This window comes from Eumetopias jubatus, unplaced genomic scaffold (genome assembly GCF_037043125.1).
Source record: "Eumetopias jubatus isolate StellerSeaLion01/CBP00866 unplaced genomic scaffold, mEumJub1_p1.0 scaffold_4, whole genome shotgun sequence".
NCBI lineage: Eukaryota > Metazoa > Chordata > Mammalia > Carnivora > Otariidae > Eumetopias > Eumetopias jubatus.
In genome coordinates this window covers 107,347,691-107,369,945 of record NW_028274810.1, presented here as the reverse complement: position 1 = coordinate 107,369,945, position 22,255 = coordinate 107,347,691, and the positions used below count along the sequence as shown (strand labels likewise).

Here is a 22,255-nt window from a genome sequence, read left to right as displayed (position 1 = left end):
CGCTCCTTCTCATGCCCACAGTGCTCTTACACAGCTCCCTGGGCTGAGAAATGCTCTGTGAGACCCTTAGTCCAGGCTTAGGAGGTTCCAAGGGGTCTGTGAGGCTCAAGTCTCTTGCCAAACGGGAGTGTACTGTCTCCTCACAGGTCTGTCACATGAGGGGCGTGGAGGGCTCAAGGGAGAGGGTGTGGACACAGCAGGAGGGCCTTCCCTTGGGGCCTCACCGTCCTCATGAAGCTTGGAGGCCTTCATGGCAGAAATGACATTCTTCCCGCCGATGGGCTCAGGCCTCTCCCTCTCTGCCATCTCTTGGGAACAGGAGCCAACATGCACTTGTGTCCCCAGCCCAGGCTGCAAATAGCGGGCGCTTGGTGAACTTTCACTGAAATTAAAGGAGCTACCAGGAAGGGTCTAGTATGTTGAAGACCCTTTGGTCATGGTGGGAAAGGGTTACTGTGTTGCATTAAGTGAGGGGTAGTTTGTTTCCAGACAGAGCAAGTATGTCATGAGGGGACTGGCTTGCATTAGAAGGGTGTTCCGTGATCCATGGGAGAGTCCTGCACACCCAGGACACATACTCTTATCCTCGGGGCTAGCAAAGCAGCATGGACTCACCATCTGCCCATTTGTCTGTTCCTTCATCACTCGCTTCTTCATTTGCTTATTCATTCATTCATTCTCTCAAGCGGATACTTGAGTAGTTATTCAGGGCATGCTCTCTGCAAGGCCAACACAGGACATGGAAGGGCCAAGAGACCTGGCTGCTGGGGAAGGCACAGGCCGGCTCATCGCCTCGCTCATGGTGAGCGCTCAGCAGACATGAATGTGAATGAACCAAGTGCATCAGTAAACGGATGGGCATCCGTCCCTTCCCACGCTCGAAGGGAATGAGAAGACTGTGAAGATGGGGTGTAGCCACTTCCCACCTCCTCTCTCCGAGGCTCCCAGCCTGCCCGTGTCCCCCTCGCACAGCTCTGTGTTTGGTCACCCCTTGCGTGGTAGAGGCCTGGAGGAGATGGTCAGTGTCGTCGTGGTGAGGACCCTACTGCCCACAGTTTTTCCCTAAATTGGAGCTCAGCAAGGGGATTGCTCTAGAGCTCTCTGACCCTCAAGCCCCTGGGAGCTTGGCTGGGCTCCCCCACCCTCCTCTCATCCAGCCTTCCCGGAGCCCCTACCCCATCATGTGAGGATCCAGAAGAGGCTGTATGAGACCCTTCCCAGGTTGGGCAAGTCCTGAAACCACTGGTAGCACCAGCAACCCTAGGGCATTTCCATTCCTGTAGTGTCTCTGGGTGTTTTCCATTGTAGTGAAAACTGAATAATTTTCACGCAGTGCAGAACAAGCATGGATTTATTTATGTTTCATGGTGTAGGTGACCGTTTTTGTGGCCTCGGAGAGTCCTGTCATTTTGCTGATGCGTCAGCACATCGGCCCTGCAGTGCCCAGTGTCATTCTGGGTCAGGGGTAGGTGTGGGTTCTCTGGTCAGGAGGGCCCAGTCAGGTCAGAGAGCAGGAGAGACTCCAAGTGAGGCAGGCTTGAGGCTCATTCTAGGAGGGTCATCTGCACTGTGGTCTCAAGAGATGCTGCTGTTTCTGGGCACATTGTTTCCAGTATATGTGCTGCCAAAGGGAGGACCGGGCACGTTGTTTCTAAAGGGTGTGTTGCAGGGAAGCAGAGATGCTGTATGGGCAGTATGTTCATAGGTGCACGACAAAGGCAAGTCAGTGCAGGCCTGTGAGAGGGGAGGACTTCCCCCCAATCTTTATGAACTGTAGACCCAGGGCTACCCCTAGTCCAGCCACAGGTGGAGCAGAATTTGGACATACAGGGAATGGACTTGGGCCAGACTGTGGTTTTGTGATGGTGCACAGGGGGCTCAGACTGTTTCCCAAATCCAGAGTTCTGAAAATGGGGCCTCTGGAAGTCAGGGGCCATTGGGAGTGGGGTAAAGAAAGTGCTGTGGAAGAGTAGACAGCAAATATAAGCGTCACCCCAGAGGTGGCATCTGTGAAATAGCACACAAGACCATGGTCCAAAAGTAGCATAAATGTGACCCGCAACTAACACTCAGACTTGCTGCTCCCAAGTGGCCTGGGCTGAAAACATAGCCTGCCTCCAGATGGCAGGGGATAGGGGAAGGCCCAGCAGAGGCAGCTGAGGAGACTGAGTCCTGGGCACAGGACCGAGGGTGCTTTGAGCCCTTCCTAGCCTCCGTGGCCGATGTAGGGATGTGGTCCGCTTTATATCCCAGGTGGCCACTCTGCTGTCTCCTCGTTCTTGGAGAGACTTAAAGAACAACAAAACTTTGTGAAATTTCCCAAGCTTTCATATGTGTGTATGGCTCTGTGGGTGTGTACACAAGTGTACACACGGGTGCGTGTTGCATATGTGCACGGATGTGTTTCTGTGCACATGTGGCATGCGTACATGCACGTGTGCAGCAGACATATATGTGTGCATGTGCACACACGCACATGGTTTGTGTGTACACGTACGAGTGTGCACACGTGATTGTGCAAATGTGTGAGTGTGATGCACGTGTGCACGTGTGTGTGCATGGGTGTACATGCACATGGTTTGTGTGTACGCGTATGAGCGTGCACGCGTGTGTGCAAATGTGAGTGCAGTGCATATGTGCGCGTGTGTGTGCTTGTGTGCACGTGTGTGAATATGCAGCAGACATACATGTGTACATGTGCGCACACGCAATGGTTTGTATATATGCGTACGCGCGTGCACACGTGATTGTGTGCAGATGTGTGCAGTGCATGTGTGCACGTGTGTGTGAATGCACGTGTGCATGGGTATACACGGGTGTGCATGCTTGTGTGTGCACATGTGTGTGAGCGCAGGTGTGCATGGGTATGTATGTGCACATGTGCGTGCACACATGCCTGCTGTGGGGAGATGAAGAAGGCGTGGGGTTGTTGCTTTATGGTGCCACCTTCTCCCATCTTCCCCGTTGCCTCACTTGGTGAAGGGTAGAGAGTCGAGAGGAGAATCACAATCACACCTGTAAGCGATCTGTCTACTCATCCTTGTGTTCATCCATCTGCCCAGTCAACATTCCTGAGCATCCGCCGTGTGCTGGGGACCAGGGGTGTGTAGGTGAAGCAAGCACGTGCTCTCGGGATGCTGAGTCCAACGGGACTGGGAGAACAGAGGAGCCATAGTGTGAGCCCGGGGTGTTCGAGGAGGGAGAAACCCCATCTGGCCGGTGAGTCAGAGGAGGTGGCATTTGAGCCAAACTGAAGAGGGCAGGATGGATTGAGCTCTAGAGAAGAGGTTGGGGCCGGGGCTGAAGGGAAGGGGGTGTGATTGTGTCTGATGGAGAAGAGAACGCATTGCAAAGGGGCTGGAAGGGCGGCTGGGACAGGTTGAGAAGGTCTTGAAATTTGGGATAAACAAGGAGCTTTGACTTTGCTTTACAGACAGCGAGGACAGTTTTTTGCATTGCGCTGACAGTATGGTGCCCCCACTTTCCATTTGGTGCCGTGTGAGGGATTCGATGGTGGAAGAGAGAAGATGAGCCAGAGAACAGGCTGTGAATTGGGTTGGGTGATTATTGGGGCTGGGGGCTTCACCATGCTTCCAGACCCTTCGTCATGATCCTTTAGGTCCAGTGAGGTAGCAAGCACCTTGGGTGAGGCCAAAGTGGGGCTTCCTCTTTCTTCCCTCTTTTGCAGAAATGACTTGGAGCTGACTGGACAGGAAAGAGAAACGTCGGTGTTGGCCAGGGTGCCCACCCTGGGACTAGGGGGTCCTTAGCCGGGCCAGCAGACTCCAGGAGATGCAGGAGGTAGAGACGGTCAGGAGAGCCAGGCGTGGGGTCTCCAGAACTCAGGGAGCGAGAGCAGGGGCTGCCAGAGAGGGTGGGCGAACAAGACCCGGGGGAAGGCGGACCAGTGGTTGCAGTGTGTGCACAGTGGGGGCTTGCGACAGGGGCCAGCACTGGTTCTGTATGGTGTGCCTCCTGCCCGCGTCAGGCTCTGGAAATGGTCTTGGGATTGCCCTGCCTCCCGGGGCTTTCTGAGCCCCAGGATTCCCTGCAGGGAGCTGCCTGTCCAGCCGCCCGGCTCCTCTTCCTGTCACAGGCTGGGTGGGCGGGCAGGACGGGCTCATCGTGCCTTGGTTGCCATAACCTGTGACATTTCCTTTCCACTTGCCGGGTTCATTGTAAGGATACGTACAGTTTGTTGCGTTGTATTGCGCCACCCGTCGGCTTAGGGAAGAACTGCCCTCGTAGGTTGGCCTACAAGGTTTGCAACTCAGAGCCTCCATGGGACATACCCTTCCCTGCCCGAAATGCAAACGCAGTGCACACTCCCTGCCTGGTTTGGGAATGACGACAACTCAGCTCTCTTTCCTCCTGCCCTGCCCTGCCCCGCACTCCAACCTCCTGGACGCTCTGGTGCCCCATCTGATCTCCCGACCCCTCCCGCTGGCTGGGGAGAGGCCGCCTTCTGAGGCGGTGCACACGAAGCTTGCTGGCTGGGCCTGGAGGGCAGGGGTCGGCTGCTGGGTGGGAGCTGGGGGCCAGGCCCTGCCTGTGCCCGAGGAAGCAGCTGTCTTTCCCGGCTTTGCCTCCAGGCTCTGCAGGGTGAGCTAATGGTCAGACAGGCTGGAGGCCAAGGGCCCCAGAGGAGGAGCCCATGGGCACAAGCAGGCCAGGAGGAGCGGCCCCTCCCAGTCTGAAGAGCCTGACAACCGAGGGGCTTCTGGTCCCCGAGGGAGGCGAGGACAGAGGCAGTGGAGGCCCAAAGATGGGCCCTCCTGCTTCAGCTCTGGATCGATCCACTCAGCCAAGGCTGGGAACCCTGGGAGGAGGGCCAGGCCCTGGGGCAGCTGTGCCTGCCGGGAAAAAGCTGTCCCCTTTCTCTCCTGGGTGGCCTGAACCCGACCTCGTCTCTAGGACCCCAAGCAGGTCCCATAGGCAGGTGTCCCCAGGGGTGGAGGTGAGGCTGCAGGCCTGGTGGCCTGTCTACCTCGGAAGACACAGTCATCGGCCCCCAGACACCTCCCTGGATCCGCAGCCTTGTCCCGTGTGTTGGGGCCAGCCCTGCCCCTGGTGTGGACAGGAGGGTACAAGAGTGGCTCCAAGCCACACCCCACCCCAGCTGCCCACCACGCCCCTGCCCCTTCCACCCCCCCCCCATCTCCCATTTCCTGCCCAGCCCTGACTCCCCGCAGCAGCCCCGCCCTGGGCGGCCTAGGGTGTCTCCGGGCTTGGAGCAGGACTCACCGGTCAAGTTTGTCTCTAGAGCCTCGGGGCTCCCCCAGCTCTAATTTTCTGGCTTGTTGTAGAGTTTTCTCCACTTCTTTAGCCTCTAGGCTAACTTGGAAGCAAATTGAGCGTGACGGAAAGCTATGTTTCTGCCGTGGTTCTCGGGCCGGCCTCATCAGTCACGTAATTCTGTCTGCCGGCTCTCCCGGCATGGTGAAGCAGCTCTTCTGATTTGGCATTATCTGTGGTTTCTAAAAGTGTAAAATCAGAAGTTGACAACCCAAAGCCGCCCCGATGCAGCCCTTCCTCATCCCTCCATGTTCATTAGCTCAGATGTCACCCTTGCCCGCTGCCCTGCGTGGGGCTGGGCTGTGGAGGTGAGGCTGGGAGGGGCAAGGAGGGGATCGGGTCAAGCAGAGAAGTCCCTCATTTTACGTATTTTGACTTTTGGCGTGTAATCGGACGCTGGTTAACTGGATCTGTTTTCTTGTCTGCTTCTTCCCCCCGGCCCCCTCCCACCGCACCCCTTCCTGTGGACCCCACCCTGCCTCTGTCTCCCTGGGCCGGGTGTCCAGTGGGCGCATCAGTTACAATGACATGTTTGAGATGCTGAAACACATGTCCCCACCCCTGGGGCTGGGGAAGAAATGCCCTGCCCGAGTTGCATACAAGGTAGACCCCGACCCTGCACCCCGAGGCTGGCTGTGCTGGGGCTGGTCTCCCGTCTCCTCTCGGGGCTTGTCCATCTGTCTGTCTGCCGCTCTGCTGTCTCACTGTTTCTTCCTTTTCTCTGCTCCAACCATGTCCTCTACCTTCCCAGACAGAGAGACACAGATACCATGATGGTGTCTGCACCCGCCCCTTGTGCCCGCAGGTCTGCCCCCTCTGAGAGCCCCTGAGAGGCTCAGGAAGACGGAGCCAGAGCCCTCCACCTGCCTTTTTTCCTTTCCTTCTCTTTCCCAGAAATGAGGGGACAGACCACCTTTCAGACAGAAGCTGTTTTTGTTCCGGGCTCAGGACCGCACTCAGCTTCTCTGTCCCATAAGCACCTGATGAGGGTGGAGGTATCCAGCCCTTTGGGTCTGAGCCTGGGGTAATAGGGGCCTGCAGGGCCTCTGGCACTTCTGAGGAACCCCCACTCAGCTCCGCACATGCAGAACTTCCCCAGGTCTGGGCTGCTGTCAGCCTGGGGAGGCAGCATCCCCAGGGCTTTGTAAGTTCCACAGCGGGAAGGAGGCGCTGTGGCATTAAGAAGGAAAGGATGCCAGGGAGAGGCGTTCTGCTGTCATTCCTGGGGCTTCAGAGACTGCTGCAGGGTAAGGACAGGTAGTCCCACGCCCCCTCCCTCCATCGCTGAGGAGCCCAGGAGGCTGAGCGGCAAGGAGGTGGTAAACTGAAGGACATCTCCAGGCCTCCCTCCTTGGGGGGCAGGCAGGTCACATGGCCCAGCCCCAAGCCTGCTCCCACCTGCCCCATGTGCCCCCTTTGGTGTGTAGGCACCTCCCATCCCTCCAGCACCACCCCCCACCCGTCGCGCCACACCGAGAGCCCTCCAGCAGCTCCCATTGCTCCCAGAAAACAGAGCCAGCCCGAGTCGTGCGGCTCCACCAGCATGTGTCTGGAGCCTCTCTGCCACCGCCCTCTCTCTGAGCGAGCTTCCCAGCAGAGCTTTCCTCTCTCTGGTTCTGTCCGTGCTGTCTGTCTCTGTGCTCTCAATCTGGGCCTCCCTCTGTCACCTGGCTCAGCACAGCCTTTGGAAGCTAAGTGGCTCTTTCAGGCCATCGGCAGATGCCTCTGCTGTCCTCCTCAGCCCTCCCCTGCCTGGCATGCATGTTGCACCTACCTGAGGCCTGCATGCAAGACTGTAGCTTTGTTCCCAAGGAGGAGAGTTCTGTCCACACTGATACCTGGGGCCAGGCTGGGCATGCAGGGCTCTGATGGGCTAGCCTTTAGGGCCCCTCCCCAGCTGTGCTGGCCAGTTCCAAGGTTCTGGTCATGAATAGACCAGGGGAGGCCTCAGGGTGGGTAGGAATGGATGGGCTTGGGGAGCTGGGAGGGTCCAGGAGATGCTCAGGGTGCTATGACCAGGAGGTCCTAGGCCCAGGGCAGAGATGCCTGTCTGTTTACCCTGGCCTTGTCCTTCTGCCAATTCCAGAGATCCCTGCCCTTCTAGGGCCTGGACAGGCAGAGGAGAGCCTCTGGTGAAGGTGCCCTGGACAGAGCTCTCTTCTTTTGGAAATCACCTGCTTGCTCCCCCTTCAGGCTGGGACCCGACTCCCTGACTTCCCTAGAGAGGAATCCCTCTGCCTCTCCTCCTGCCATTGGTGCTGGTCTACAGGGACCCTGTGCTCTGGAAAGCCGATTTTCCTGGTGTGCATCACAAAGGTGATGTGTGAGGTCCTGGGACCACGATTCGATGTGCCAGGTGGGGCTTTGCCAGCATTCAGGGGGGCAGAGTCTGGGCTCGTGTCTCTAGCCACCCGGTCTCTACTAGGCCGAGGATTGGATCTAGGGCCCAGACACTGGGGGCAGGGCTGGGGGCCCTCCCTAGAGGGGAGGAGAGGCTGCTCTGTCATGGGATGTGGGCTTGGCAGAGGACAGGCACAACCCGGGGAGTGGCCCTGTGCCCCCTTCTCTAGCTCTGTCTTATGGTAGATGACAAGAGAGCGGTGAGAGAAGACAGGTGGGTCACGGTGCCCCTAGGGCTCTACCTGGTCAGCTAGGTGACCTCCCAGGCTGAGACCATGCCAGACACACCAAGGGTACTTTTCTTCCTGGACACCACCTAAGTTCTCAGAGCCTCAGGCTCTGGGCAGCTGCTGGCTATACCTGGAGGTCTGTGGTACAGACACACATCTGTCTCCTGCTGTTCTGTCCTTGAAAAATGAGGAGAGAAAAGGGGCTGTTCACCTGATGCGGAAACAGGGAGCAAAGCAGCAGGGCACTGCCCCCAGTCTGGTCCGAAGTACTTTTACTCCTGTGCAATGGCCCTGAGCCTCTCCCTACCAGCCTCCACGCTGGCCCTGTGCAGTACCATCTGTTCTGGGTCCTTCTGACTGGAAGGTGCTGGCTGCCTCTTCCAGGCCCCCTGGCTGGGTGGTGAGAGGCAGAAGCCTTCCTGGGGTGAAGGGATGCCTCACTGAGAGTGGGAGCTCAGAGCTGTGCTCTTGGCTAACCCGCCCCTTGTCCAGTGCTCCAGGCTGCCGGTGGAGGAGATGACGTTGGGCAGAGCTGTAAGGACAGGGGTCTTCCCTCCTGTCTGTGGGCCATCCCAGGGTGCCTCGCCTCTGTTCTGCAGCCCAGATCCCTCCCTCTTCAGCCCAGGCCCCACGCCCCTTATTCCAGCCTTGGGCAGGGGTCCTTCTGGCTAAGCATGTGCCTGTTCTTTCAGAGGGATCCAGGCTTCTGGCTTGGTGCTATGCTACAGTCTTTACCTGGACTTCTATTTTTCCGCAGCTAGGAGAAGGAGGGACTGCTCCAATGGGGGGGTGGTCCAAGGGTGAGTGTGAATGCTGGCAAAACTCCCAGCCACCCAACTTTGCCTGGGCGCCTGCAGAAGCCACCCCCAGGAGGTGAAGCCCAGCCTCTAGGGGCCTCCAGCACCTTGTAGTCCTGTGGTGGAGGGACCCTGGTAGGCCTGGCCCTGACCTGCTCCCCTTGTCTCTAGCTCCTGGTTCGCATGAACATGCCCATCTCCAAGGAGGACATGACCGTCCACTTCACGTCCACGCTGATGGCCCTCATTCGGACTGCACTGGAGATCGAGCTGGCTCCAGGTGAGCAGGGCAGCATCTGCGGAGGGCACCAAGCCAGGACCGGGCGGTCTCCCTCCAGAGCCACCCCCAGGTGGGTGTGCAGGGAAGGGGGGTGAGGAGGCTTGTCTGGAGGTGACCAAGGACAGCTGCTCATGGCGCCTCTGTTGGGCACTGACCTCATCCCCTGATAACCGCCCTGCCTTTGAGCCTTGTAATGATCCCATTTTCATGTGCGGGAGCTGAGGTGCAGGTTAAATGACCTGTCCAGGTTACCCAGAGCATGTGACGGCAGAGCATAGGTTCACATGAGGTAGCACCCTTCCAGGGTGCAGCGTCTGTGTGCCTTCTGTCCGCTCCCCGTAGTGGCCCCGGGCCCTGTCAGGTCCTCTCCTGAGCTGACTGATAGGACTGCATAGCCTGTGCCAAATCTAGGAGAGAATAAACCTCCAGTGTATCCTTTCCACCTTCACCCTCCTGTGAAAATTAGAAAAATTAGAGCCACCAGAGGGGATCTGCACTGTCTCTGCCCCCACACCACCCTCCTGGCCGCACTCGAGCCCTTGAGCTCAGCCATTTCGTTTGTAGCGGATGAGTCAAGGCCAGTCCCGTACCCTGCCCCCCTTGCCCTCTAGGTCCCGTTCTCATCATCTACCCACAGATGTCATGCCAGAAATTCTGCACCCTGCTTCTTGCCTGTCAGTTTTTCCTCCCTATTGGATTCTTTGTATCAACTTATAAACAAGCTATGATCTCTCCCGTCTTTAAAAGGTTTTCTGCTCCCTCCATTGGCTTCCCTATGTTTATTCTTACCCTCCTCGCGACCAACTCCTCCAGAGACTGGTCTGTATTGTCTGTCTGGTCTCTCTTGTTCAGTCTGCAGGTGGGTTTCCACTGCAATGCTGCAGGAGCCGCTCTTGCTGAGCTGTTCGGCGACCTCCGTGTGCTCGGTCCTCGTTTTACCTAATCCACAGCTCAGCCTTTCCTTCGTGGTCGCGTCCACCCACGGCTCAGCCCTTCCTCCCTGGTCGCGTCCGCCCGCGGCTCAGCCCTTCCTCCGTGGTCGCGCCCGCCCGCGGCTCAGCCCTTCCTCGGTGGTCGCGTCCGCCCGCGGCTCAGCCTTTCCTCGGTGGTCGCGTCCGCCCGCGGCTCAGCCTTTCCTCCGTGGTCGCGTCCGCCCGCGGCTCAGCCCTTCCTCCGTGGTCGTGTAGTTCTTCTTGAATCCCTTTGATGTTTCCTGTTCTGTTTTCTCATGTCTCCCACCCTCTGAATGTCACTGTGCCCCTCAGACTGTTCCCTTTGCCACGTTTGTCATTCCACCTATTTTCATGGCTCTAAATACTGGGAATTCCAACTTTGTGTTTTTAGTGCAGGCCTCCTCCTGAACTCCAGACCTGCATTCTGCATTCTCATGTGAATTTTTACTGTCTCCACTGGGAGGCCCAGGAAGCATTCCAGAGTTCACTTGGCCAAACTTGATCGCCACATGTTCCCCATGATCTTTCCCGTCTCCATCAGGGGAAACTCTGTTCTTCCAGTTAGTCACTCAAGACAAAAACCTCTGGAGTCATTCTTACCTCCTCTTTCTTTCTTTCTTTTTTTTAAAATCCTTTTCCCAGTTTTGATCCATATATGATCTCCTGTCATATCTCCTGACTCCACCTTCATAATATACCAGAATATGATCACTTCTATGTCCTCTCCCACTGCTAGCTCCTGGTCCAAGCCCCTCTCTCGGGTCTTGACTCGATTCTTAGAGTAGCTTCAGACTGGTCTGCCTCTGTTCTTGTCTGCCTGCAACAGAACAGCTAGAATGATCATGTTAAAAACCAAAGCAATAAAATTAATAAACCTCTGGCTAGACCAATCAAGAAAAAGAGATAGAAATAACCAATATAAGGAATGAAAGAGAGAACACCACTACAGGTCCTGCTGCCATTAAATGGATAACAAGGAAATTTTATGAACAACTTTCTGTCAATAACTTCAACAACTTAAATGAAATGGAAAAATTCCTTGACACCAAATATCAAGCTCATTCAAGAATGGATAACCTGAGTGGGTTAAAAAAAGGAAGAGAGAATCTGAGTAGCACTATAGTTATTAAAGAAATTAAATTATAGTTAAAAGCCTTCCAACAAAGAAAATCCCCGGCCCAGTTAGCTCCATAGGTGAGGTCCACCAAACATTTAAGGGGGAGATAATACCAGCTCTATATAAACTCTTCCAGAAAATAGAGAAAAAGAGGACATTTCTTAACTTACCATAGTGTGCTGACATTGCTCCGACACCAAGATGAGACAAAGACGTTATAGGAAAAGAAAGTGACAGAGGCTGTATATATATCTATTTGCTTGATGACAAAAGTAGGGTTTATCCCAGGAATGCAAGTTGAGTTCAAGTATAAAAAAATCAATCAATATAATTTAATATATCAAAGAAGTAGAACTATATGATCATCTCAATAGATGCAGAAAAAGCATTTCACAAGAATTCAGTATCCATGATTTTAAAAATTCTGCATAGAGTAGAAACTGAAGGAAGCCCCCTCCATCTGATCAAGGATATCTATGAAAAACCTTCAGCGAATGACACACTTAACAAAGAAAGACTAACCCCTTTTTCCTTAAGATCAAGAACAAAGGAAGGATGTCTGCTGTCACCATTCTTGTTCAACACCATATGTTAGGTCCTAGCCATTGTAATGAGTTAAGAAAAAGAAATAGGCATACCAATTGGAAAGGAAGAAATAAAACTGCCTGTATTCACAACTGACATGATTATCTATGGAGAAAATCTGAAAGACTCTAAGAAAAAGTGAATAAAATGGAGGCATCTATGGGCCAAGGAATGCCAAGGATGGCTGGGAGCCACCAACATCTAGAAACGGGCAAGGAAGAATTCTTCACTAGAACATTTGGAGGAGGCACGGTCATGCTGGACACCTTGATTTTGAGCTTCTGGCCTCCAGAACTGAGATAATAAATTTCTGTTGTTTTAAGCCATTAAAAAAAGTAACTAAAACCATCCCCAAGTATAGAGCAAGGTCACAGGATACAAGGTCAGTGTGCAAGAAGCAAATGTATTTCTATATATTAGCAATTAACAATTGAAATGGGAAAATGTTCCATTAAAATCACACCAAAAACATGAAGTACTTCTTTGTTGTTGGATAACTCTAAAAAGTATATATGTGAGATCTGTATGTTGCAAATTTCAAAACATTGAAAGAAGCAAAGAAGATCTAAAAATTAAGCACTGCATCATCTTCATGCATTGGAAGATTCCATATTGTCATGATGTCAATTCTTCCCACATTCATCAATAGAATAAATGTTCACCCAATCAAAATCCCAACAGGTTTTTAGGTAGAAATGTACAAACAAATTCTAAAATGTATCTAGAAAAGCAAAAGAACTTGAATAACAAACAATTTTGAAAAGAGAACAAAGAAAACTTACTCTACCTGAATCAAAGACTTTCTATAAAGCACGTCAATTGAGGTGTATCGTGTTGGTGACAGGACAGAGACATGGGTCAGTGGAACACAATCGAGACTCATACTTACATTGCCAATGGATTTTTGATGAAGTTGTAAAGGCAATTAATGAAGAAAAGATAGTTTTTTCAACAAATGGTACTTGAAAAATTTAGACAACTATCCAGAAAAGGGAAAAATCTTGACATTTAGTGTCTTAGTCTGCTAGGGCTGCCAATAACAAAGAACCACAACTGAGTGGCTTAAACACAGAAATTTATTTCTCACAGTCTGGAGGCTGAAAGTCCAAATCAAGGTGCCAGGAAGGTAAGTTTCATTCCTGGGCCTGTTCTCTTGGTTTGTAGGGTGGTCACCTTCTCACTGTGTGCTCACATGGTCTTTCCCTGAGTGTGTACAGAGAGTGAATGAATTTTCTGGTGTCTCTTCTCGTAAGGACACTAATTCTCTGGGTCAGGGTCCCACCCTTCTGACCTCATTTCACCTAATTGCCTCCTTCTCGGCCTTATACAGTCACAATGAGGGTTCCGGCTTCAGCATGTGAACGGGGGCAGCACACAATTCAGTCCATAGCACATACCTTTTACCTCCTACAAAAATTAACTTGAAATTGATCATAGACATAAATGTAAAGTGTAAAATTATAAAACCTCTAGAAGGAAACACAGGAGAGAGATTTTGGCAATTTTGAGTTTGGCAAAGATTTTTGAAGACACAAAAAGCATGAGCCATAAAAGAAAAATTGAAAAATTGAACTTTATCAACATTAAAAACTTTTGCTCTTCAAAAAGACATTTAAGAAAATGAAAAGACAAAGCTAAAGCATTGGTGAAGATATTTTTGAACCATGTATCTGATATAGGATCAGTTTCCAGAATAGATAAAGGTCTGTCACAACTCAGTAATAAGAAAATAAACAACCTAATAAAAATGGGTAAAGGATTCGAATAGACGTGTCACCAAAAATATATATATGGAAGGCAAATAAACACCTGTAAAGATGCTCAATATCATTAATCATTAGAGAAATCCAAAATGAAGTCTACGGCCATACCACCCTGAACGCGCCCGATCTCGTCTGATCTCGGAAGCTAAGCAGGGTCGGGCCTGGTTCGTACTTGGATGGGAGAAATCCAAAATGAAGCCATAGTAAGATAACACTACATGGTTATTAATACGACTAAAGTACTTTTCTAAATGACAATATTAAGTCCTGGTGAGAATGCATAATATGGAATTCTTGTGATCCTAGTTTGGCAGTTCCTTACCGTACGGCCCAGCCAGCCCACTCCCAAGTGGGAAGAAAAGAAAACATACATCTGCACAAAAACCTATATGCAAATGTTCACAGCTTTATTTCATAATCTCCTCAAAATGTAAGCAACTCAAATGCTCACAACTGGTGAATGGATAAACAAACTGGGGTCTATCCATACCACAAGGTAGTACTCCGCAGTCAAAAGAAACAGGCTACTTATACACTCAACAACGTGGACTGAATCTCAAAGGCACCACGCTGAGTGGAGAAGTCCTACTCAAAAGCCAATACACCCGATGACGTTGTTTGTGGGGCATTCTGGAGAAGGCAAAACAGACCGAGACAGAAAACACACTAGGGATGGGACGGGGTGAGAGGAGGCCAAGGGGTCAGCTACAAAGGGAGCACAGAGGGACTTTGGCAGTGGGGCCATATACCATGACTCGATTGTGGGGTGGATGTGTGACTTTATGGATTTACCAAAGTTCATAGAACGGGATAACTGAAAAGGGTGGATTTCATTGTATGTACATTATACCGTAGTAAACCTGATGCTAAAAAAAGGTCAGAGTATTTTATCCCTCTGCTTATCACGCTCTGCTGCTTCCTATCTCAACATCTGCTCCCTGCAGCCCGTCACCCCCACCCCCCGCTCAGTGAGCCTTGCCTTCCTGGCTGGTTGTGTGACACACCGAGGCCTTTGCACCCCCTGGTCCTTTTCTGCCTTCGGGGTCTTACACACACACCACCTTCTCATGAGACCTTTCCTGACTACCCTGTCCAAAATTTCGGCCCTCCTAATGTTTCTCATCCCTCCCTACTTAAGCTTTTTCTGCACCCAACACACTAGGTTTTGAACTTACTGCCACTTTATTGTTGAGTCAAGCCACATGGTGCCACAAAGGCGGCTCCTTTGCTTTTGTTCCATCACCTAGAATAGTCCCTGGCACGGGAGGGTGCTCTCTTGATAGTTTTGAATGGCTGGACGAACAGCTGGACCGCCACCATATCCCTTCTCCACTCCCAGGGCCCACGCACACAGGCCTCTGTCTCTGCACGTGCCCATCAGGGACGCTCCGACAGCCGCCGTGGCCGTGCTTCTCCCCGCTCTGCCCTTTCTCCTGGCACGGTCCTTGCCCCATTTCCCCTCACACCACACCTCTCCCTGCCGGCTCCCCCAGGGGGCCCGTGAGACAGCTCCTAACATCTCTCTTCCCCTCCACACCCTTGTCCTGCCCCAGCCGGCACCAAGCAGCATCAGTGTGATGCAGAGTTGAGGAAGGAGATTTCCTCTGTGTGGGCCAATCTGCCCCAGAAGACCCTGGAGTTACTGGTGCCACCCCATAAACGTAAGTGAGGGCAAGAAATTCTCCTTGTTCACCCCCCTTTTGTGTCCCTCCCAGAGGCAGAGCCGGGAGGCCTGGGCCAGGGTGACCTCGTCAATAGTCTAGACTTAGTTTCCACCTGCAGGGAGAACGGTCTTACCAGTGGGTGCATAGGGACTGTGGGAAGGGATTCCCTGGGCTTTATTCTGTTGACCACAGTCACCCACGTTCCTGGTGGGGGTGTATACTTAAAAAAATCCAGAGAACAGCAGGGAGACTCCTACAGTTAGAGATGAGGTGCTTAAAGATGAAACCCCGCATCCACTTCATTGGGAGGAGATGGAGGGCCCTGTGGAGAGTCAGTACAGCTCCAGAGGACACGTGCTCAGTGCCCAAAGATGCCACTTCGGCCAAGCCCTGTGCCCTTCCCTGAGCATGTCCAGGAGTCCCTGTGGTGGAGGCTGTTCCCTTGCCCCCCACCTCCCCTTCCTCCTCCACACCCCACCCTCTGTTTTCTCTCCCTCCAGCCGATGAGATGACCGTAGGAAAGGTGTACGCAGCTCTGATGATATTTGACTTCTACAAACAGAGCAAGACCCCCAGAGACCAGATTCACCAGGCCACGGGAGGCCTGTCCCAGGTACCAAGTTCCAGGATTTCCAAGAAGTAAACCTCAGACTCTGGCACCCATCAGTTGTTTTGATGGCAGAGGAAACCCACATCCTTCCTGGGGATTGCACGGCGGGAAAAGGAAGATGAGAGGTTCTTACTGTAGCCTCACTCTCTGGCCCCAAAGTCAGAAACCCCATACAGCCTGTATGCTTTCCAACGGCTGGTCTCTTGCTGGTACTTGGGGCCCCCCTGACTTGGAGACCTAGTGTTCAGGAGCAGTAGACAAGAGGCTGAGGACATGTTCCCTGGAGATCCCACTGTTTTAAGTGGTAGAAGAAAGAAGTTTGAAGAATATTTGAGGAGGTTGTTTGGGGAGGTTCGAGGAGAACCTGATTACCGTGCACATTGGCAAGGACCAGAGAGAATCAAACTGATGGGTCCAGGGTCATGATTTCTTCCACTCATGACTCTGACTGGGCTGGTTTGGGGCCCCATCTTCCTGACGTCATCCTTCAAAGATAACGACTTTCCCATGCAGCCAAACCATCAGTGACCATACGTAGACTCTGTCTAGAAAGTTGCCTGGTTTGGAGCTTACAGGGACATTCACCCATTGTGGGATGGGAAGTATCTGATGCCCACACCACATCCCCCATTCCCCTGTCTGTTGCAGACACCCATTAGTGCCCCCCCCGCCACCCCCCGAGCCCTGAAATATCCTTAGAATTCTGCTCAGTCCGGGCTCATGCAGCCTCTACCCATCAATCCAAGTTGATGATGAGATGAAATCTTTTTAGCATTTGTAATTGGATGAGGTCCCCAGATTGTAGGTAGGGAAACTGAAGCTCCAAGAAGTGAAATGACTTTCCTGATGTCACTCACAGGCCAGGTTGGGAGTAAGCCCCCGCCTACCTCCTGTGTAGGGCTGGGGCAGGGCAGAAGGAGCACCAACCCATGCTGTGGGGTCAGGCCAGCTTTCTGGCACACCTGTCTGTGCCCTTAGAGCTCTTCCTCTTCCCTGCGTCCCTTCTACAGATGGGCCCTGTGTCCCTGTTCCACCCTCTGAAGGCCACGCTGGAGCAGACACAGCCGGCTGTGCTCCGAGGAGCCCGGGTTTTCCTTCGGCAGAAGAGCTCTGCGTCCCTCAGCAACGGCGGGGCCGTGTCAGTACCTGGCCAGGGTGCGAGGTGCACGGAGGAGGTAGGACTCCTGGTTTCTCCCCCTCCCAGAGGGGCTCCCTGTAGGCTGTGCTGCAGGACATGGAGCCCTCAGGTCCCATCACCACTTTGGGAGACTGGCCTCTCTGTTCCACCCCGTGCCCACCTCCCCCCGAATGGTTCCCCGCAGATGCTGCCTGAAAGCTAGTCCAGGCGGGCTGCTGGAGCGGTCCATGGTGGACTCCAAAGCTAATTCCCAAAACGTTACACGGGTGCCTCTGATGGCACTGAGGTCAGTGGATTTAGAGAGTCGGTGGTTCCCACTGTCACCTCCCATTGTGCGTGCCCATTTCCCTTTCCAGTGAGGGGCCTCTGCCTCTGCTTCCTCTCTGCCCGTTGAGAAATGATTTGTTTTGACCCCATTCTGTTGATGGCCTGTGTGTGTCTAGTCTTCCTAACTCCTCTAAGACATTTTTCCTCAGATCTCTACTCCAGTAGTGATTTCTGAAGCAATTGTATTTTGTAGACAAATTGGTAACGTCCTTGTTACCTAACCCCTAACTCTTGCCACAATAATTCTTGGTAATGAACCACCCAAAACCAAGTGTTGCGAACTAACAGTCACCTACCTGTCTTGTACCGTGTGTCGCTGGGGGGTGGTAGCAGGCAGGCTCCTCTCAGCCACCCCCTCAGGGCCAGCAGGGTCCCAGGTCTGCTAACACCCTTATTGGCTAAAGGAAATCACTGGCTGAGCCCAAAGAGGGGGGACTGTGCTCTGCCTCATCCAGCAAGGGCTAAGGTGTGGGGCCTGGTACCAGACTGGGCACAGCATGCATGTTTAGGGCTCCTGATTTCCTCCTCATCTGTACATGTTTGGACGTTCTTTTCTGCAGCCTGGTTGTGGGTCTTGGACGGTTAATCAGGTAGGTTTCCTGAGTACTACACTGCCCCTAACGTAGTGGTCAGGGCCTGCTGTGCACCAGCGTAGACAGGATGTCCGCCCTCTGCGTCATGCATGCTGTGCACATGTGGCCTCCCACTACTCCTGGGAGGCCCTGTCTAGGGCCGAGGAACCTGCCGGGTGTCCCTAGACCAGCAAGCGGTGGGCCCAGACCTCCCTCGGACTCATGTCCGGGGGCCCTCTCTGCCCATCTGCTCTGAGCCCTGGTACTGGGTCCACATCCCTTGCTGTGTGGCCACTTGAGAGCCTGTACTTGAAGGGCCTCACGCGTCTGGGCTGCTTCTCACCCAGAGTAGAAGGGGCCAGTATAGGTTCCTGGCAGGTTGGAGCCAGGTCCTTGGTGGGCCTTCCAAGGCCCACAGGCCTCTGAGCCAACAGCACAATCCTCTCTTCTCTACAGACAACCCCAGGAGAGTGGCATCAAGGAGTCTGTTTCCTGGGGTACTGAGAGGACCCAGGAGGTACCCTATGAGGCAAGGACACCCCTGGAGCGTGGCCACTCTACAGAGATCCCAGTGGTGCAGCCAGGAAACCCGGGGAGGGCTCCCAGGGCTGGGGAGCCAGGCTGGGGATGGGGGATGAGATAAGGATTGGGGTGAGACAGGGATGGTGGGAGATGGCAGGAGTGTGGCGGGGAGCCCACGATGGGGGGGGAGGTGAGGGTGGGGTGGGGGCCGGTGTGACTGCGGGCTGCTGTGTGCCCAGGCTGTGGACGTCCAGATGCAGAGCATGGCCCTGAGAGGTCCTGACGGGGAGCCCCAACCCGGACTGGAGAGCCAGGGACGCGCGGCCTCCATGCCTCGCCCGGCTGCAGAGACTCAGGTGGGTGGTCTGGGAGGGCCAGGGTCATGGGAGGGTGGGGGCGTGGGGGATGAGGAGACCTGGCTTGGGGAGGGCTTGTGTCCCGCGTGAGGGCTCCCTACCTGCACGGCGGCCTGGACACTGTCAGCCCTGTTGGGAGCTCCCAGGACGATGGTCTCAAGAGGTGCAGCCAGAGTCCTCGGAGGCCTGCCAGGAATCCCCACCACCCACCGGTGCTCAGCCTCCTGCGGTGGCCCTGGGCCTTCCATCTCCCAGCCCAGTGTCCCTGACCCAGACTCTCCCTCTCTCTAGGACACCCCTCTCCCACGCCAGCCTGCATTGCCCCCCCGGCCCCCCCGCCATGCACATGGTGCCTCACAGCTTGGTCCTCCCTTTCCCCCATGGATGCTCTGGGGAGGACCTGCCCTGTTCTTTTTTTCTTTTAAAGATTTTATTTATTTTATTTGAGAGAGAGAGCACATGAGAGGGGGGAGGGTCAGAGGGAGAAGCAGACTCCCTGCTGAGCCCAATGCGGGACTCGATCCTGGAACTCCAGGGTCATGACCTGAGCCGAAGGCAGTTGCTTAACCAACTGAGCCACCCAGGCGCCCGACCTGCCCTGTTCTTTCTCTGGACTCTGGAGGCGGCACCACCTCCATCCCCTGCTCCTTCAGGGATGCTTTGAGTACCGAGCAGGAAGCTCCAGGGCAAGGGGGCTGTGGGCCCATTCACAAGGACTCAGAGAGGGGCCTGCAGACCTGAGGCTGTGTCAGGGGGCCCTGCTTTCACTTCCTGGGATGGTGAGGGGCTTTAGAGGGGCATGTCCTCCAGCCGGGGACCCTCAGTGTTTGCCTGGGGCTGGCCCTGTCCCTGCCTCCTTTTGTGGTTCCTGGTTCTGCACATTCCAATGACTTCATTCTCTAAACTTGTCTCTGCCTCCCATTGGTGGTGGCTCCCGCCCTCTTCCCCTTCCCGAGCCTGGCCCGCTGGGCGGCCAGCTTGAGGACGCCGAGTGGAGGCTGTGGGTCAGCTCCCCTGGGAGGGCCCCTTTCCGCAGGTCCCGATTTCAGCCCAGGGCAGGAGCCCCATGGCCCTGGCCCAGCAGGGCCATCACACGCAGCCACCCCTCAGGGTTCTCCCAGCCAGGCCCGCAGCCTCCCTCTTCCTGGCATCCTCCCTGTCCCCCAGGGACACTGAGGCCAACAGCTCTCTGGGCCCCGCTGGCAGAGACGGACAGCACCTTGTGCAGCGTGCTCTGGGAGAAAGGGTGGGCCTGGGTGGGGAAGAGCTTTCTGGGGAGAGGGAGGGGCCTGGTGGTTCCTGAGCCCCAGGCCTTCAGTGCCGCCCTGGAGCCTGCCCCAGGCCCCTCTCTCAGACTGTGTGCCAACCCACATCCCACCCGCAGCCGGCCCCCAACGCCAGCCCCATGAAGTGCTCCATCTCCACACTGGCGCCCCAGCGTCCCCACGTGGCTCATCTCTGCAGCGCTGCCCTGGCCCGTGCCCCAGCCAGCCAGGCTGCGCCCCATCACCACCACCGCTGCCATCGCCGCAGGGACAGGAAGCAGAAGTCCTTGGAGAAGGGGCCCAGCCTGTCCGCAGACACAGATGGCGGTGCGTGCGGGGGTCCCTCCTATGGCCAGGGCCTGAGGCATTCCTTTCTGTGCCTCCACCATCCAAACGGCCCTGAGTAGGGGGCTGTGAGGCCCAGGTCTGGGGACCAGGCAGGATCACCCATGCACCTCAGCTCTCCCCCTGGGTCCCCCTGCTGGCCCTGGGGACCGGGTCTGGGCTGGGGGTCTGTCTCCCCACCTGGCTCGCTGTGCTGACTTCCCCTCTTCCTGGCCAGCACCCAGCAGTGCTGCAGGGCCAGGCCCACCCCCGCGAGAGGGGCCCACAGGCTGCCGGACGGAGCGCAGACAGGAGCGGGGCCGGTCCCAAGAGCGGAGGCAGCCCTCTTCCTCTTCCTCGGAGAAGCAGCGTTTCTACTCCTGTGACCGCTTTGGGGGCCGGGAGCCCTCGCAGCCCAAACCCTCCCTCAGCAGCCACCCCACGTCACCAACAGCTGGGCAGGAGCCAGGATCCCCAAGACCGGTAAGACAGGACCCCCCTCACTGCCCCTCCTCACGAGCCCCCCCCCGCACCATGCTCCGAATCCTCCTTCATGTCCTGGTTCCCAGGCCCGAGTCTGCGCTCCCCCCCTCCTTGCTCCATTCCTCCCGCACCAGCCCGATCCTCCCCTCCCAACTGCCCTGGACTGGCCTCTGGTCTCCCTTCTCCCTGAGCTGTGCCTGTCCCTTTGTTCCCCACTGGTCCCCAACCACCTCCCCAGGCCTACCGGCACCAGCGGCTTTCCCCCCTCCACCACACACCCTACGGGTCCCCTCCCAGGGTGCCTGCCTCTCTCCATGCCTCACCCCCCACCTCCATGGTTCTCACCTGCATTGGCCTCTGGTCTGGGACTTTGATTTTTTTTTCTCTGTTCTATTTTCTTGTAGGGTGGTGGTTCAGTGAATGGGAGCCCCTTGTTGTCAACATCCGGTGCTAGCACCCCTGGCCGTGGTGGGCGGAGGCAGCTCCCCCAGACTTCGCTGACCCCCCTTCCCAGTGTCACCTACAAGATGGCCAATCTTCGCTTGTCCACTTTGCTGGGGTACAGACCAGCCTCCAACCTTTTCCCCGGGCCGGCTTAGCCGTGGCCTTCCGAACACAATGCTCTGCTCCAGAGAGACCCCCTCAGCCAGCCCCTGGCCGCCGGCTCTAGGATCGGTTCTGACCCTTACTTGGGGCAGCGTCTGGACAGTGAGGACACTGCCTACACCCAGCCTGAGGACACGCTTACCTTCAAGGAGGCTGTGGCCACCAACTCAGGCCGCTCCTCCCGGACTTCCTATGTGTCCTCCCTGACCTCCCAGTCGCACCCCCTCCGCTGCGTGCCCAACGGCTACCACTGCACTCTGGGGCTCAGCTCGGGCGGCCGGGTTCAGCATAGCTACCACCACCCCGACCAAGACCACTGGTGCTAGCCGCACCTCTGCCGCGCGCCTGCTCAGTGGGCGCGTTCCAGCCGATGAGTTTTATCATCCACGCTGGGCTCCCAGGGACGCGCAGGGGCACCGAGGCAGGGGCAGCAGCCCCTGGTTGGAGCGACCCCGCCTTTGGGGCCAGCTGAGGGGAGGCCCCGTGGCTCCCCCCCACCCCCCCGCCCCCACCTTCTCTTTCACGCTGGACCAATTCCTAAAGCCCTTTCGGAGAAGGACGTGGCTCTCTCTGTCCCCTTGTATGCTGCCTGCCTGGGTCTCGTGCCACAGACCCTACACGGGAAGTCACTGCATGTGCTGAGTGGGACCCTGTCAGTCTGAATCCTGTGTGATGGCTCCCAGCGTCTGGGGGGTGTGCCTGGGCCACTTTTAGGAGGTCTGGATCTGGTTGAGACCATCCTTTATCCACGTGTGTGGTACGGAGCCCGGCATGTTTACACGCCTGGCCAGATAAGACAGAGTGGATGGTCAACAGCAGTAACCTCAGGAGCCCGGCCTGTGGCTCCGTGCATTCTTGTCGGCGCCCACAAACACAAACACATCCAGCGTGGCTCTTTGTACTGAAACAGCAGGTGGACACCAGAAATACACTCACACACACTCTGTCCTCTCCCAGATGCTGTCAAC

General features: G+C 55.3%; 1 protein-coding gene across 1 annotated transcript in view; it reads left to right on the top strand.

The window, feature by feature from the left end:
• The window catches only part of LOC148164583 (voltage-dependent N-type calcium channel subunit alpha-1B-like), a 35,511-nt gene extending 13,853 nt beyond the window's left edge, over positions 1 to 21,658 (top strand). Inside the window, 13 exon segments of the mRNA XM_088022871.1 lie at positions 5,802 to 5,898; positions 8,894 to 9,002; positions 14,974 to 15,081; positions 15,585 to 15,697; positions 16,705 to 16,832; positions 18,188 to 18,315; positions 18,485 to 18,609; positions 19,994 to 20,201; positions 20,437 to 20,681; positions 21,086 to 21,215; positions 21,218 to 21,250; positions 21,253 to 21,285; positions 21,288 to 21,658. Of these exon segments, the coding sequence (XP_087878997.1) occupies positions 5,802 to 5,898; positions 8,894 to 9,002; positions 14,974 to 15,081; positions 15,585 to 15,697; positions 16,705 to 16,832; positions 18,188 to 18,315; positions 18,485 to 18,609; positions 19,994 to 20,201; positions 20,437 to 20,681; positions 21,086 to 21,215; positions 21,218 to 21,250; positions 21,253 to 21,285; positions 21,288 to 21,613 (1,783 nt within the window). The 3' untranslated portion in view covers positions 21,614 to 21,658.
• The last annotated feature ends 597 nt before the right edge of the window (positions 21,659 to 22,255 follow it).